Source organism: Rhinoraja longicauda, chromosome 33 (genome assembly GCF_053455715.1).
Source record: "Rhinoraja longicauda isolate Sanriku21f chromosome 33, sRhiLon1.1, whole genome shotgun sequence".
NCBI classification, from domain to species: domain Eukaryota; kingdom Metazoa; phylum Chordata; class Chondrichthyes; order Rajiformes; family Arhynchobatidae; genus Rhinoraja; species Rhinoraja longicauda.
In genome coordinates, this window is record NC_135985.1 from 12,320,139 (window position 1) to 12,335,380 (window position 15,242).

At 40.6% G+C, this 15,242-nt stretch overlaps 1 protein-coding gene across 5 annotated transcripts in view; it reads left to right on the top strand.

The window, feature by feature from the left end:
• nedd4a (NEDD4 E3 ubiquitin protein ligase a) overlaps nt 1-15,242 on the top strand; it is a 127,088-nt gene that overhangs the window by 85,305 nt on the left and 26,541 nt on the right. For all 5 annotated transcript variants that reach the window (XM_078427441.1, XM_078427442.1, XM_078427444.1 and 2 more), the window contains 3 exons: nt 7,978-8,028; nt 8,445-8,506; nt 14,414-14,516. In XM_078427441.1, coding sequence (XP_078283567.1) covers nt 7,978-8,028; nt 8,445-8,506; nt 14,414-14,516 — 216 coding nt within the window. The remainder of the gene's footprint in view (nt 1-7,977; nt 8,029-8,444; nt 8,507-14,413; nt 14,517-15,242) is intronic.

Here is a 15,242-nt window from a genome sequence, read left to right on the forward strand (position 1 = left end):
TTGAGCCTGGACTTAAAGGAGTCGATGGAGGGGGCAGTTCTGATGGGGAGAGGGAGGCTGTTCCACAGTCTTGGAGCTGCAACCGCAAAAGCGCGGTCACCCCTGAGCTTAAACCTAGACCGCGGGATAGTGAGTAGCCCCATATCGGCCGACCTGAGGGACCTGGAGATAGAGTGGTGGGATAGAAGATTTTTGATATAAGGGGGGGCATTTTTGTCCTGATCTTCCAACCTACCACATCTGGTATTTTAATCTGCATTTTCTCTGTAATAGACAATAGACAATAGGTGCAGGAGTAGGCCATTCAGCCCTTCGAGCCAACACCACCATTCAGTGTGATCATGGCTGATCATTCTCAATCAGTACCCCGTTCCTGCCTTCACCCCATACCCCCTGACTAATGCTATAGTGCTGTACTATATTTTACCCTCTAGTATTTTTCTCTTTGCATCTCCTGTTGTAATTGTGTATGGCTTTATTGTACTCATAGAATGATTTGATGGGATAGCTTGCAAACAAAGCTTTTCACTATATCTCGGTAGATGTGACAATAAATAAATCAACCAACCAACTAAAACAACTTTCAATCTGTTTTCACCGGAGATAATTCTTTCCTTTTTGATTTAACATTTCAGCATAAAATTCTATGAAATTCCGGGTCCCTCCTCCCTGAAGGCCCCTTTCCCTTGATCAATTAATTCCCTTTCCCCTGCTCTTTGCACGAAATGAGAACTAAAGTAACTTTCCCACTATTTGTTTCTTCAATATATCGATCCAGAAAGCCATCTTGCATCTAAGTTATGAGTTTGTGGCCCCAATTACTGCTAATCCAATTCAATTATAAATTCAAATCCAATATTATACCACAATGAAGGCAACCCCATAACTAATTTACGGAATTACATCTGGGACAAATCCTGATCACTCAGTATTGACTACCTCGTTGCTTGCTGTGAGTTGGAAGCCTCTGTGTTTGCCTGCAATAACAATCAGTGCACCTAAATGTAGTTCATTTCTTTGGAATCGATTCATCTCTTCCCAAGGCTTGGTCTGTGCACTGAAACCATAATGAAATGTTTCTGAGGTGTGATGACATTCTGTGTTATTGCAAATCTGCATGTTTTCATAATACTCAATGTCAGACTTTTAGATTGATGGTGTGTGAGCTGTGGATAATTTTTTTTAAACTTGAGTCTTTTTTTAACAGATTTATTCCTAGCAGCAGCCAAGTCCCTCTTCTCAGTACAACCCCTCCCTGTTGCAAATGAAAATAATTCTGCTTCCTGCTGTCTACAAAGCAATTCTTGGAAGAATAACATATATGCATTTGGATTATTTCGCAGTAGAATTCTGACCAAGACAGTGCTGTATGCCAAAAGGATAGAAGACATATTTAGAATCAAGATCTTCATGTAAAATTATTTCTCAATGGCAGATTTATTTCAGAAATAATATGAATGAAAATGAGGATGTTTCATTAGAGGGGCTGAGTTATAGGGCAAGCTGGGACTTTATTCCTTGGAGTGTATGAGGATGAGGGGTGACCGTGAGGGGAATAAATAGGGTGAATGAACAGACCGTTTACCTAGAATAAGGGAATCAAAAACCAGGGAAGTGAGAGGGGAAAGATTTAATAAGAATCTGAGTGATGATTTTATCCTTCAAATGGCAGTAGGTGTATGGAATAAACTACCAGATAAGGTAGTTGAGGCAGGTGCTCGAACAACATTTAAAAGGCCTTTGGACAGGTACATGGATAGGAATATTTTAGAGGGATATGGGCCAAACTTGGGCAGGTGGGACTAGTACAGATGGAGCATCTTGGTCAAGTTCCATGGGCAAGTTGGGCTGAGGAACTTGTTTCCGTGCTATATGACTCTTAATATTTTTAAAACCATTGTAATACAGGAAATGTAATAGTACATTTTGCTCAATTACAACCTGATAATGACAAGGTAAACACAAAATGCTGGAGTAACTCAGCGGGACAGGCAGCATCTCTGGAGAGAAGGATTGGGTGACATTTTGGCTTGAGACCCTTCTTTTGACTAGCCAGTCTGAAGAAGGGTCTCGACCTGAAACTTCACCCATACCTTGTCTCCAGAGATGCTGCCTGTCCCGCTGAGTTACTCCAGCATTTTGTGTCGACCTTCGACTTAAACCAGCATCTGCAGTTCTTTCCTACACATAATGACAAGGTAATCTCAATACCATTTGTGGATGTATAAGCACGAGTCAGAATATTGGGATTAACTTTGCTGCATGTTTTCCCACATGAGTCCACATGATGGAGGAAACATTGAGTGGCGGCTGAGGTGGGATGGAGCATTTGTTGGGGGCCTTAGCAGAGTGGGAACAAAGAAGAAAAGGCACAATATGCTGGAGTAACTCAGCGGATCAGGCAGCATCTCTGGAGAACATGGATAGATGACATTTCAGGTGAAGACCCTTCTTCAGACATCTGAATAAAGAAGGAAGTTGGTTAACTAGAAAGTTGAAGCTGCAAAGGTTGTTCATCGCTTTAAGATTGATCAAGAAATGCACGAGTGGAGAGACGAGAAGTGGAAAATACTACTTCCAGTATTTGTGCGATAGTGAAGGAGTGAAGACCAGCTAGAATAAGAGGTTGGAAAGGAAGAATAGTTCCTCTTAAAGGCTGCCAATATTAAGCAAGAACTTGAGAAGGAATGTTTGTGCAGAGAGTGGGGACTTGGATGAATAGCTACTGTGAACTGAGTTTAGAGGGGCTAAAGGACTTTTGGTGATCAGGAGCAAAGGGAATCTCTACAAAAAAAATCTAGTTTATTTGATTTAAATGAATCTGCTCAATTTTGTCCATTGAGTCACCTTTATTAATTGCTCTGAGAGTATTTTGCATGAATGCTTTTTTTGTAGCCACATAGTTATAGAAACTATTTCTCCAGAAAAGAAACATGCCCTTCAACCCAGCACATTGTTGCCATCCATCAAGTACATATCAACACTGAATGCATTTAGTAGCACTTGGTAATGTTATTACTATTTGAATAACTGCATCATATAATTAAACAAACATTCAATTACCATTTATTAATGTAATTTCAGGTGTAAGGTCATTCAGTGTTACAATGTTCTGCACAGAGTGTAATCTCCCAGTGATACAAAACCAGTAACAACAACTTTTATTAATTATATATATCAAACTATTGTAATTTTTTTTTTAGTTTGAAAATGTACCATTGTCAAACAAAAACAAACCGTTCCTGTGGGAAGATGGGAGATGATTTTGTTGCAAACTAGGTTTACAGCTTCAGTCTTTGTTCACATTTTCAAATTTTTCTGAAGTTTGAAGTTTTCTCTTTTAATATATATAATTTAATTTTTAAAACATTCATGTGTTGTGGGACATCCATTGAAACTACCCATGTTTTGTTTTTAGAATTTGGTCTCTGAAAGGTTAATAACCATTGTAAAATCCTGCATAAATAAGAATAACTCCAGGGACTAAATTTTGTCTTCTCTATATTAACTTTATTAACTTTATTTATATGCTGTAATTGTAATTCTTTTTGTGCACAACCCGCAGGCATTGCCACTTTCATTTCACTGCACATCGTGTATGTGTATGTGACAAATAGACTTGACTTGACTTAACCAAATGCGCAAGATAATATTTTCATTCAGTCGCATCAAAGCACTGGCCTTGATAATTTCTCCTCAGTTTTATTTTGAGGTGATAGCCTTTCTTTGAGGGGGGACTTTCCTCCAGTTGGCAAGCTACAAAAGAGGATCTGTTGAAAATATTTCATAACGAGGATTTGGTGACCATGTTAATTCAACATTAAGTTTGTGTAGGGAGTTTGCTAGGTTCTGCATTGGTGAGAACTCCACATTGAATTTGGAATAAATAAAATGTACCAAGAAAGGGTCATTTTATTCTGATAAGTTTGAGGTGTTTATATTGGCAAACAAGAACCAAATTGTTTGCTTATTATATGGACTTGCTTCCATATGACACCACTGTATTGTGCCAGGAATGTAAGAATGTTTGAGAAGATTGTTGTGTATGAGTGGTACATTACAATATGGTTTCATTTAAAACCAATGTCTCCGTGTAGCTTTCATACACAATTTCTTAAGTGTTATTAAGAATCTTGGCACAGTTTGATGCTTGCTGTTGGTAATAAGAGTAAAACTGTTTTTTGGAGAAAAAAAAATAGGGATCGAGCGAAGGAATCTGAAATTCCACCAAAACAAATGATTAAAATCAGAATCTAACAAGTGGTTGAATTGAAAACCGAAGAAGCTAAGTTATGTCTGAAGAAGGGTCTCGACCTGAAACTTCTCCCATTCCTTCTCTCCAGAGATGCTGCCTGTCAATAGACAATAGGTTATAGGTGCAGGCGTAGACCATTCGGCCCTTCGAGCCAGCACTGCCATTCACCGTGATCATGGCTGATCATGCACAATCAGTACCCCGTTCCTGCCTTCTCCCCATATCCCTTGACTCCGCTATCATTAAGAGCTGTATCTAACTCTCTCTTGACAGCATCCAGAGAATTGGCCTCCACTGCCTTCTGAGGCAGAGAATTCCACAGCTTTACAACTCTCTGAGTGAAAAAGTTTTTCCTCATCTTCGTTCTAAATGGCCTACCCCTTATTCTTAAACTATGGTCCCTGGTTCTGGACTCCCCCACTGAGTTACTCCAGCATTTTGTGTCTATCTTCAAAGTTATATTAAACTTTTGTTTAATGTTGGCCTGACTTGATGAGGCAATACAGTGGTGATAAATCTTCTGGTTTTCTTTGAAATAATTCCACAGGATCTTTTCTATCCATCTGAGAAAGCAGATGCAGGTTTGGAAGATGAATGAGATTGCAATAGATGTTAAGTAGAAGCAGATGCAGTTCTGGTTGTTATATCAGAAATAAAAAGGATAGAGTGAGCACAAAGGCTGGAAGGATGTTTACAAGGTTGATTCCAGAAATGCAGAATCATATCTGTCATGAAAAGGGGTGAACAGGTGGGTCTTTTACTGTTTGTAAAGTAAAGAACTGAGAGATGACAGAATGCAATGTTCCAAGATTTACAAAGCGTTCTTCTGAGAGTCATTCAGGGTTTTCGTTCGGAGCAATAGCAACACCAGACACAATCAAAAGAAGGTATTCACCAGTAACTTAAACAGGGAATTTCAAGGAAGCCACTTTATCCTGAGATTAATGAGATCAACCAGAGAGTAGTGAGAACATGGAGCATCCTTACCACAAGGCACAATGAAGGCAAACACATTGATGCATGCAAGAGGAAGCCAGGTGACCTTCTGAAGGTGCAGGAAGTGGGTGGGGACAGTGCTGATAATAAGAGAGGGTGAAATGGACACAGGCCCAAGTGGACCACCCACACTAGCATGAACTGAATGGACATGACCTATTTCTGAACTGTACCTGTACACTCTTGTATCTGTACATTGTGGACAGCCCGACTGTAATCATGTAGTCTTTCCACTGGCTGGATACCATGCAACAAAGAGCTTTTCGCTGTACCTCAGTCCACGTGACAATAAACTAAACTAAACTATTCCAGGTACCCTTGTCTCCTGCAGACTGAAAGCATTAGTTTATATTCAGACAGCTCCGAAAAAAAGACTTGATGACAGGCAAATCTATTGTTAATCTTCCAAAGATACAAGAAAGCACAAGGCCAGGAAATGTTGGCAAAGATGTGACTTTTATGTTGGACTGAATTGTAGATGTGTTCTTAGCCATGGCTTATCACACTGATAACTTGTCATCAAGTCACCTTGTTTGAAGATATCATTGTCTATCACTGTAGAAGAACCATTCCCACAATCTCAGTTCTTTTCTTTGTGCTTAAATTTGATTAATAAAATATTGAAATTGTTGCTTATACAAGTTTTTACCTGCACAATTATGTTATTTATTTCTATTATCCCTTGACAACATTTATTTTCAAAGTGCTCTAGCATCCTCTGTTGGTTATTGACAGGACTGCAAGTAAACAGGTGTCCATGTTTTAATGTGCCACTCCAATGTACATATATGTAGCAAACCCCCTAAAATGGGGGGAGCTGTCCATATCTGTTCAGTGCCAAAATCACGTTTGGTCTGTAGAGGGCCTGACGACCCTGGAGCCAGTTGACTTCTGATCAGGTGGGGATAGAATATTGGAAATGTGACCAGGATGAAGGGAAGGTTTCTCTGGTTAACTACTTGTTCTGCTGTAGTCAGTGCACGCGAGTGATTTGCAATGCAGTGAGTGAGAATCCAGTGAGGACAACATGGGCCATCTAATTAATGCAGAAAGGAAACAATTTTTTTGGAGATTGGACCACAGACAACTACTTATAGTCCCCGTTCTTTGCTTATTTTTAAAAGATATATATTCTTTGACATTGGTAGGTCCGACCATTGGACCAGACAATCTATGTTCCTCTCCACTGCGCTGCCAGACATTGGCACTCTGTTGGCTTTTCCAATAGTCCATCATTTGCTACACAGCATGGTGGCCATCTTGCATCCTTGATGTTGGTGGGTGGTAACAAAACAGTTGTGACCGCAGGGCCCAATCCTACTACAAAGATACAGATGGAATAATAAGGAACTGCAGATGCTGGTTTATCAAAGAAAGGCAACAAAATGCCGGAGTAACTCAGCGGGTAAAGGCAGCATCTCTGGAGGAGGTGCATATGGTTGAATTGTGATTGAATGTTGACTGGAATGATAATCATTTTGTGGATTCCACATACTACAAAATGACTCTTGAAACTGCCACAATACCTGGTGGGGTCAGAGTGGTGACAGGAGGTTTTTTAGCATGGCTAGATGTGTCTCATTGATGGGGAAGTAAACCAGCCTTGCATCGCCAGTTCAGTGCGTGAAGTACAACCAGGGTTGGTTCCATTCGCAGACTGCAGGACAAATTTAATTACTAATCCACCAGCCTCCTCTCCAGTGCTGTCATGTGACACATCTAAATTGCCAGTGAACTCCTTTAGTGGTGTTCGGTAAGGATTTTGTCAGGACTAGTTGGCTGTGGAACTCTGGAAGCATTGATACAAGAGCTGAATTCCAGAGGGGAGATGACAGTCACGAATGTCAAGGTAATATTTAACTGAATGGAAAAATCATGTCCTTGCAGAACTGAGCCTTGAAGGATTTAAGGACAATCCTCGACTAGACTAGAGTCATGGATAGCACCAAAGAAGTTGACCGGTTAATGGCGCAATTCATCCCTGCCTCTGGAAGGTGCTGCTGGAGTCTTTCAAAGCAATGGCGTAATCTAGCCATGCCCCATGTCAGGAAGAGGGAGTTTGCTAATTACTGACAACCCTCTGCAGAGTTGCAGCTCCTCAGATATTGAAGGAGTTCCATGCCTGCATGAAGTAGGATTTGGCCGCCATTCAAGTGAGCGCAAGTAATCATTGTGCCACACAAGTGCAGACAATTTCTGTCTCCAAAAAGTGAATATAATCACCTTCAAAGGCATCATTATTGGTAAATCCACAGCCAATAAAATCTTCGGTGTCATCACTGACCAGAATCGAAACTAGAGCAACCACTTAAATCCTGTGTCTACAGTAGGAGGTCAAAGGCTGTGCATCTTGCATCTCATAACGTGTCCCTTGATTCCCCAAAGCCATTTTGCCATGAATAGTACAAAAGTCAGTCATCCCAGCAAGTCACTTGAAAGGACATGGTCACTCCTTCATGATCACTAGGTCAAAGTATTGAAAGCCTCTGTGCAACCACACTGGGAAAATTATTTCACCACAAGCACTGAAATTATCTTGAGGGCGATCAAGGATCAGCAACAAGTGCTAGCAGTGCCTACTTCTCAAAGAATTTAACAAAAGTAATTAAGTTGAAAAAGTTGTGCATTTCTTGACTTTATGATGATTAACTTCTCGTTTTTTCTCTTTACCCCTTCACCATCCCCATTCCCAACCCTGCACCACGATTTTTCTTGATTTCTCTTAGACCAGGGATGATTTTCTGGGCCTGGTGGATATTCCTCTTCATCATATACCGGTAAGTTTTAATGCACCACAGGGACAATTTGGTATTTTAGCCCATTTTGGTATCTTTCATGTTACTGCTTTCTTTTCGATAAAAAATAATGTCCAAAGAAAAGTGCTGTCAAATACTCTGCACGTCATGTAGCATCTGCGGAGGGAGTAACAATCACCTCTTCAGATTGGTGACCTTTCATTAGAACCGAACATAATTACAAATGAAAGGAGCTGTACATTGCAGGGAAGTGAGTTGGGGGATGGGAGAGGTTGTTGACAGATATTATGCAGAAGCCTACAAGTTGGATTATATGACTATTGATTGAAGGAAAATATGTATCAAACTGTTAGGAAAATAATTAAAGGCTCTAGTGGAAAAATGTAATTGAACTATAAGCTAATGGATTGGAATTAATGGCTACTTTTTAATTGCAGACGGAAAATCCAAACTTAGACAGACCATATACATTCAAGGATTTTATTCTCCATCCCAGAAGGTAATTGAAACGATTCAGGTGAACGTGTCCTGTGGGCTGTGGCCACATTTGTCTTTTGGAGTTAATGTGAATGTTGTTGTGGTATTTATATTTTGATTATTTTCTGCTGTGCTGCTTGCAACATGTTGCTACAGACAGGCGCCGTCTTCATGTTCCAAGATCAAGGGATAATTTAAAAATAAGGCCTCTGTTTATTTCTACTGGGTCAAACTTGCTGCACTGAGATTCCTTTCATACTTGCATTCTAAGTTGTTGGAAGCAGTGTATAATGACATGAACATAGATGTAGAAAAGCTGACACTCTCATCTTAGTTGTATATTTATCTACACAGTAAGGATGTTTCTGAAAACGTGGTAAAATGAATTGTAGGTCTGAACAGCACAGGAAGAATCCCACTTGGATCATCTTCATGCTGACTGAAAAAGTGCTCTGCCAACTGAATTCACTTACCAGCATTTGGTCCATTGTCTTGTAGGTTTTGGCATGTCAAATGTTCGTCCATGTATTGCTTTTTATTCACTGAACTGTTTTGCTACTTCAACATTTCAGAAAACAGTTCCAAACTCTCACTATCCTCTGCATGAAAAACATTTCAGTCGCTTCTGCTCCAAGGCAAACAGCCTCAGCTTAACCAATCTTTCATCAGAATTAAAACTCCCAACCCTCTTTCTTTTGCGGTGGTGTCCCCTTTGCCGTGCAGAATTGCATACAGTGTTCTTTCTGCAGCCTTGATAGTCCTGTATGTTGTTCAGGGTTACATCTTCTCTGATATTCTCTGTATCACTCTTCCACATGCTGCCTTATTCACCGAATCGGAAGCCTCTTTAAAAAAAGTATAGTGGTGCACTTCAAAGTTCCTCTGTTCTCACACGTTCACGGTATCCAAACATTTATTGTCTTCCCCTGTTTTCTTTGCACTCTCCAAATGAATTTTGTTGCACGTTAGGCCATTTGCTGTTTTTCTAACCAGTCTGCATTCCATGTCTGGCTACCTTGCCATCAACTGCACAACAATATTATGTTATCTGCACATTGAACAAGCTGATCAGGAAGGCCAGCTCTGTCCTGGGTTGCCCCCTCGACTTAGTACAGGCGGTGGGAGAAAGGAGGATGATGGCAAAGATAACATCGCTGCTGGACAACGACTCACATCCCATGCAGGACACTGTCACTGCACTGAGTATCTCCTTCAGTGACAGACTCCTTCACCCCAAGTGTGTGAAGGAGAGATATCGGTCCTTCCTTCCCGCTGCTGTGAGACTGCACAACCAGCGCTACTCCCAGCAGACCAGTCAACAGACCAGTTAACAGTAACAGTTAAAAGAAAACACAGTAAATGATGACAATTATCCTTATCTTATTTTTATTTATAATGAATGTCTCTTGCTATCCACTTTGCTGCTGTAACACGGCAAATTTCCCCGGTGTGGGACAAGTAAAGGTATATATTATTATTATTATTATTATTATTATTCCCACCTCTATTTAAATCAAACACCTAACACCAAACTCTTGAAACCCCACATAAACAACCGTCCAATTACAAAGTCCCCTTTGCTATAGGCCATTGAGACGATTTGAGATCTAGCTCACGCCCTTTCTATGATACCAAGGGGTTTAATTTATCTGATTGATTTATGTGTGATATGGAAAACTTCCTTTTCAAGTCCATGTATTCCATGTAAAATTCATTTTAAGTCCAAATAGCTATCCTCCTTGTTATCTCTTCAAGAAATGTCAATGAAGTTAAGTGATTAAATTCAAGCTGATTGAAAGATGGAGCATGGAAACAGGCTGTTCAGCAGACACACCTAATCACCCGTTCACACTCGTTCTGTTATCCCACAGTCCTTGCCAATCTGTTTTTGTATGTTGATCACTATCTCCCTAACCTATGCCTTTCTAAATAATGTTTATACTCTGTCTCCATTTCTTCTGAGTAATGTCCCCAGGTCTGTAATTATTGGATACCTTCCCCTTTTCCACTTTGGCACTAGATTTGTGGTTGTGCTTTCATTTGACACCATGTCATTGCTGAGAAAAGACTGGAAAACGATGATCAGGTCCTTCACTATTTCCTCCCTTAATTTCTAAAACTCAGTTTCATGTGGTGATTATCTACATCAAATAAAACTCCAACAATAAGCTACTCTGATGTTTCAGCACGTGGCTCATTGGATTCTGTTTCGGGTGTATTCCTGAAACTCCGTGGGTTCATTATAAAATTATTACACAACTGCATTTTAAAAGTGTATTAAAATGTTTTTGTGAATTATAAGAGTAACATCTAATCTGCCAGTATAGCAGCAGTATGGTAGCTTGATTTTCAATGTTTCACGATTTACCTATCATCAAATGTGTCAAACTCTGATTCTAAAGGCTGATATGTAGAAGTTTTAATTCACTGGGATCACTAGCAGAGAGGTATATATAAGAAAATAACTGCAGATGCTGGTACAAATTGAAGGTATTTATTCACAAAATGCTGTAGTAACTCAGCAGGTCAGGCAGCATCTCGGGAGAGAAGGAATGGGCAACTTTTCAGGTCGAGACCCTTCTTCAGACTGGCAGAGAGGTGATCAGTGCTGGAAAACCCATTGATTATCACAAGCATGTAGTCAAGCCAGAATGGTGCAAGAATCATCAAATGGCCATCCATCAATAGAAGGGAAAATATGATCCTTATTCGTAGTCCACTGAAAAAATGTGTTTCAGTATTTTAAGCTGTCTAATACTAAAAAAAAAAAAATTGAAGTCCTGTTGCACTAAGACATGGTCTAAAGAACATTTCAACATTGTAAATGTGGAGTTTTTTTATGGCCAAAAATATGTAATGTGAGATAACTAGAATTAAATTACTTTGAATGAGAAATGTGAAATCTGGCACTTTTTCTGGTAGCTTGCTCCCAACCTGAAAGATTAATTTCCCTCTGACATGTGGCCCTTGAGATGCCAGACATCCTCTTGTACCTCACTCAGCAGGGCAATTTTTCATGAGGTGAGTTACTATAGTAACTGTCAGCAAGTTGTGTAACTGTGCCAAATACCTATGGATGTTATTTGTTTGAGCTTTCAAAAGGCCATCTGTGGAGTTCCTCAAAGGATTAAAACCGGCATCAGCTGAAATCATGGAATCCAGGATATATTTTTGAATCGTTTGGGAAATTGGTTGAGCAGCAGGAGATGGAGAATAGGAATAATGTTGAGTTCTCCAACTGATATGATGTATCTCCTGACATCCCATAGAGATAGGAGTTGGGGCCTCGACTATTAATGTACTCATTAATAATAATAATAATAATATATTTATTTTATATAGCGCCTTAACACATGCACAAAGCGCTTTACAAATACAATTAACATAGAAACAAACAGACAAACAGACAAACTATCCTGACGGAAAAGCGGCGAATAATCAACGCCAGCGTCCTCTCACGTCAGGGTCCGGCAGTAGACATTAAAGAACACAAGACACACAGATACAATTTTTTACACAAAACAGCCATCACAGTGATTGCTCTAGGCATACCCTCACTGTGATGGAAGGCAAAGTCTTATCTCCTCCTCGTTCTTCTCCCGTGGCGCCACGAGGCGATCGAGGCTCCCAACCCCTTGAAGCCCCCACCGGGCGATGGAAAGTCCCAGGGCCGAGCCGAGCAGGCCGATGAAAGTTCTGAGCCCCCACCGGGCGATGGAAAATGCCGCGGCCGAGCCACGCAGGGCGATGAGAGTCCTGAGCCCCCACCGGGCGATGTAAAGTGCTGCGGCCGAGCCACGCAGGGTGATGAAGGGCCTGCGGGCGGGTTGATCGTGCCTCGTGCTTCGGGGCGGTCGAAGCTGCTACGGCTGGAGCTCCCAAAAGCCGGTCGCCAGCCAGGGACCTGCGAACTCCCGATGTTGCGGTCTGCAGGGCCCAACGGCCGAAGCCTCCGAGATGGTAAGTCCAGGCCCTGCGACCGGAGTCTTCGAGGTCGATCCCAGCTGGAGGCCGCCGACTCCACGATGTTAGGCCGTAGCGCGAACGGAGATACGACACGGTAAAGGTCGCATCTCCGTTGAGGAGGAGATTTAAAAAAAGGTTTCCCCCAACCCCCCCACCACCCCCCTACATACACAGAATTAAAAATAAAACAAAACGTACATTTAACATCAACATTGACTAAAAAACACAACAAAAAAAACGGAGAGACTGCCGGTGAGCCGCAGCTGCAGAACACAGCCACGCCCCTTTTGGATGATTTGGATGACTGGATAGGAAGCCATGCATCCAAGTTTGACACTAAGATAAATGGTGGAAAGAGTGGAGCACTGAAACTGAATAGATTATTCTACAAGGAGCTTATGTACCTGGAAAGACTGAGTTACAGAGAAACTAGTGGGTAAATTGAATTGACAAATTAATGGAAAATGAGTGTCGGGAAATATTAAATCATTCTGATCTAGAAAGAATAGATCAGAGTTTCTAACACTTGCCAAGTTAGAAATATGGAGGTTGCAAGAGAATGAGGGGCCCATGACCCTAGGTCATTAAAATCACCAATATCATGGAAGGACTCGTGGAATATTGCTTTTTAAATAACTGCAATACAAGACGATGGACGTTCTTGTATCTTCCACCAATGCCAGGGCTCGGTTGGAGCACACCTGGAACATGGTGATCTGTTCCAGACATGCATCCTTGGGAGATGTTGCTCAAACTAAATGAGTATTACCTCAAATTAAAAGTGAAGGAGACATTTGACAAAAGTTATTCGAAGTATAGTGAACCACTAGAATGAATTACTATTTCCATGGATTAGGCAACATCGGTTCAAGAGGTGTAATCTAAAAATAGAACCAAGGTTTTCATGAGTGAAGTTTGGAAACGCGTATATTTATACAAGTTTGGAACTCTACGTCAAGGGGCACTTTATGTTAAGTCAGTTTTTAATTTTAAAATCATAGGGTTGAAGATATTAGTTAATCAAAACCTTTAAGGGATATAGAATAAAGAGCCCATGTGGACTGGGTAGAAGATGGATCATTATTACATCGAATACTGGAAACGCATGGATGATAATGATTAGCTGCTGCTGTTGTTTTCCTATGCGAGTGAAATCGCTATCGAGCTTTAGCTTATATTAAAATGTACATCCAGTCAATAATGCTGTATAATGTGCTGTAATTTGCTGTGGCACGGTGGCGCAGCAGTAGAGGTACAGCCTTACAGCATCAGGACCAGGGTATGATCCTGACTACAGGTGCTTGTCTGTACGGAGATTGGACATTCTCCCCGAGACCTGCGTGGGTTTTCTCCGAGATCTTTGGATTCCTCGCACACTCCAAAGGCGTACAGTTTTGTAGGTTAATTGGCTTGGTAAATGTAAAAATGTCCCTAGTGTGTGTAGGGTAGTGTTGATGTGCATGGATCGCTGGTCAGCGCGGACTCGGTGGGTCGAAGGGCCTGTTTCCGCGCTGTATCTCTAAACTAAACTGAACTAAATAAAAAGTGGGAACCAAGACATGTATGTTAATCGCAGCTTGCATACACTGGGCAGGGAGGGCATCAAAAGTGTCTGATCTTTGTGAGAAAGACCTAAACTAGAAATCAACAGCTTTCATATGCCTGCACTTCCCCTTCAGCTAAAGAGGGCTTAGTTCCAATGCAAAACAATCACATGGATTACAGTTAACAGTTGACATGAAATTTTTCTTGTGTTTCTTCCTCCTGTCTGTTCCAACACATTTATAATGCTCACCTCCAAGATTTTCTACAACTGTGCAACAGGACCGTCAGTATTATAATTTGCGACCATGTATACTTTTATTTCCAAACGTTTAATTGATCAATAGACTGGGGGTTGGTGGAGAAATAAAGGTTCTTATCATCTTGCATTACATTCAATTGGCACTTGTGTTCTCCACAGTCATAAATCCAGGGTTAAAGGTCATCTTCGATTGAAGATGACCTATTTGCCTAAAAGCAATGCGTCTGAGGAAGATGCTACAGAGCAAAATGATGATTTGGAGGTAAGTGTAATGAATTGTCTATTGTTTAATGTTTCTGGTTGTTGGATAGATTCTTTTTTGGCAGTGATTTTGATAAAAACCAATACATGGTTATAAAGGAGTGCTTATGTTTTATCAGTGAATGCTGCTTCTTTACATATGAATAAGCATTTATTGCTGTTTACATACTTGCACTCCAAAGACATACAGGTATGTAGGTTAATTGGCTGGGCAAATGTAAAAATTGTCCCTAGTGGGTGTAGGATAGTGTTAGTGTGCGGGGATCGCTGGGCGGCATGGACCCAGTGGGCCGAAGGGCCTGTTTCTGCGCTGTATCTCTAAAAAAATAACATTAAAAAAAATAAAAGCTGAGAACTAAAATGATTTGGTGGCATGAAGAATCCGTCTCCATGTTATATGACTTCTCTTTTCTGGTGTTATACTGTAATTGCACAGCCCATATTGGAGAAGTTAATCTTGCTGGACTGTCACACAGTAACAGACAAAAGCCAGCACAATGAAACTACACAAAAAAACAAATTATATTGGAGATTCATGTATTTTGGCTTGAAGCTACTTTGTGTAAATGAGAAGGCAAGTTGGTCTTCAATCTAGCTTTGAGGGTCTAAGATACAATTCATTATAAATCCTAAAATAGATTTCATTTTTTTATTGATCTTTCAAAACGTTAATGATTTATCCAAAATGATTTTGCAAATTTCTAAAACCTTCAATTGAGTAGCGCAA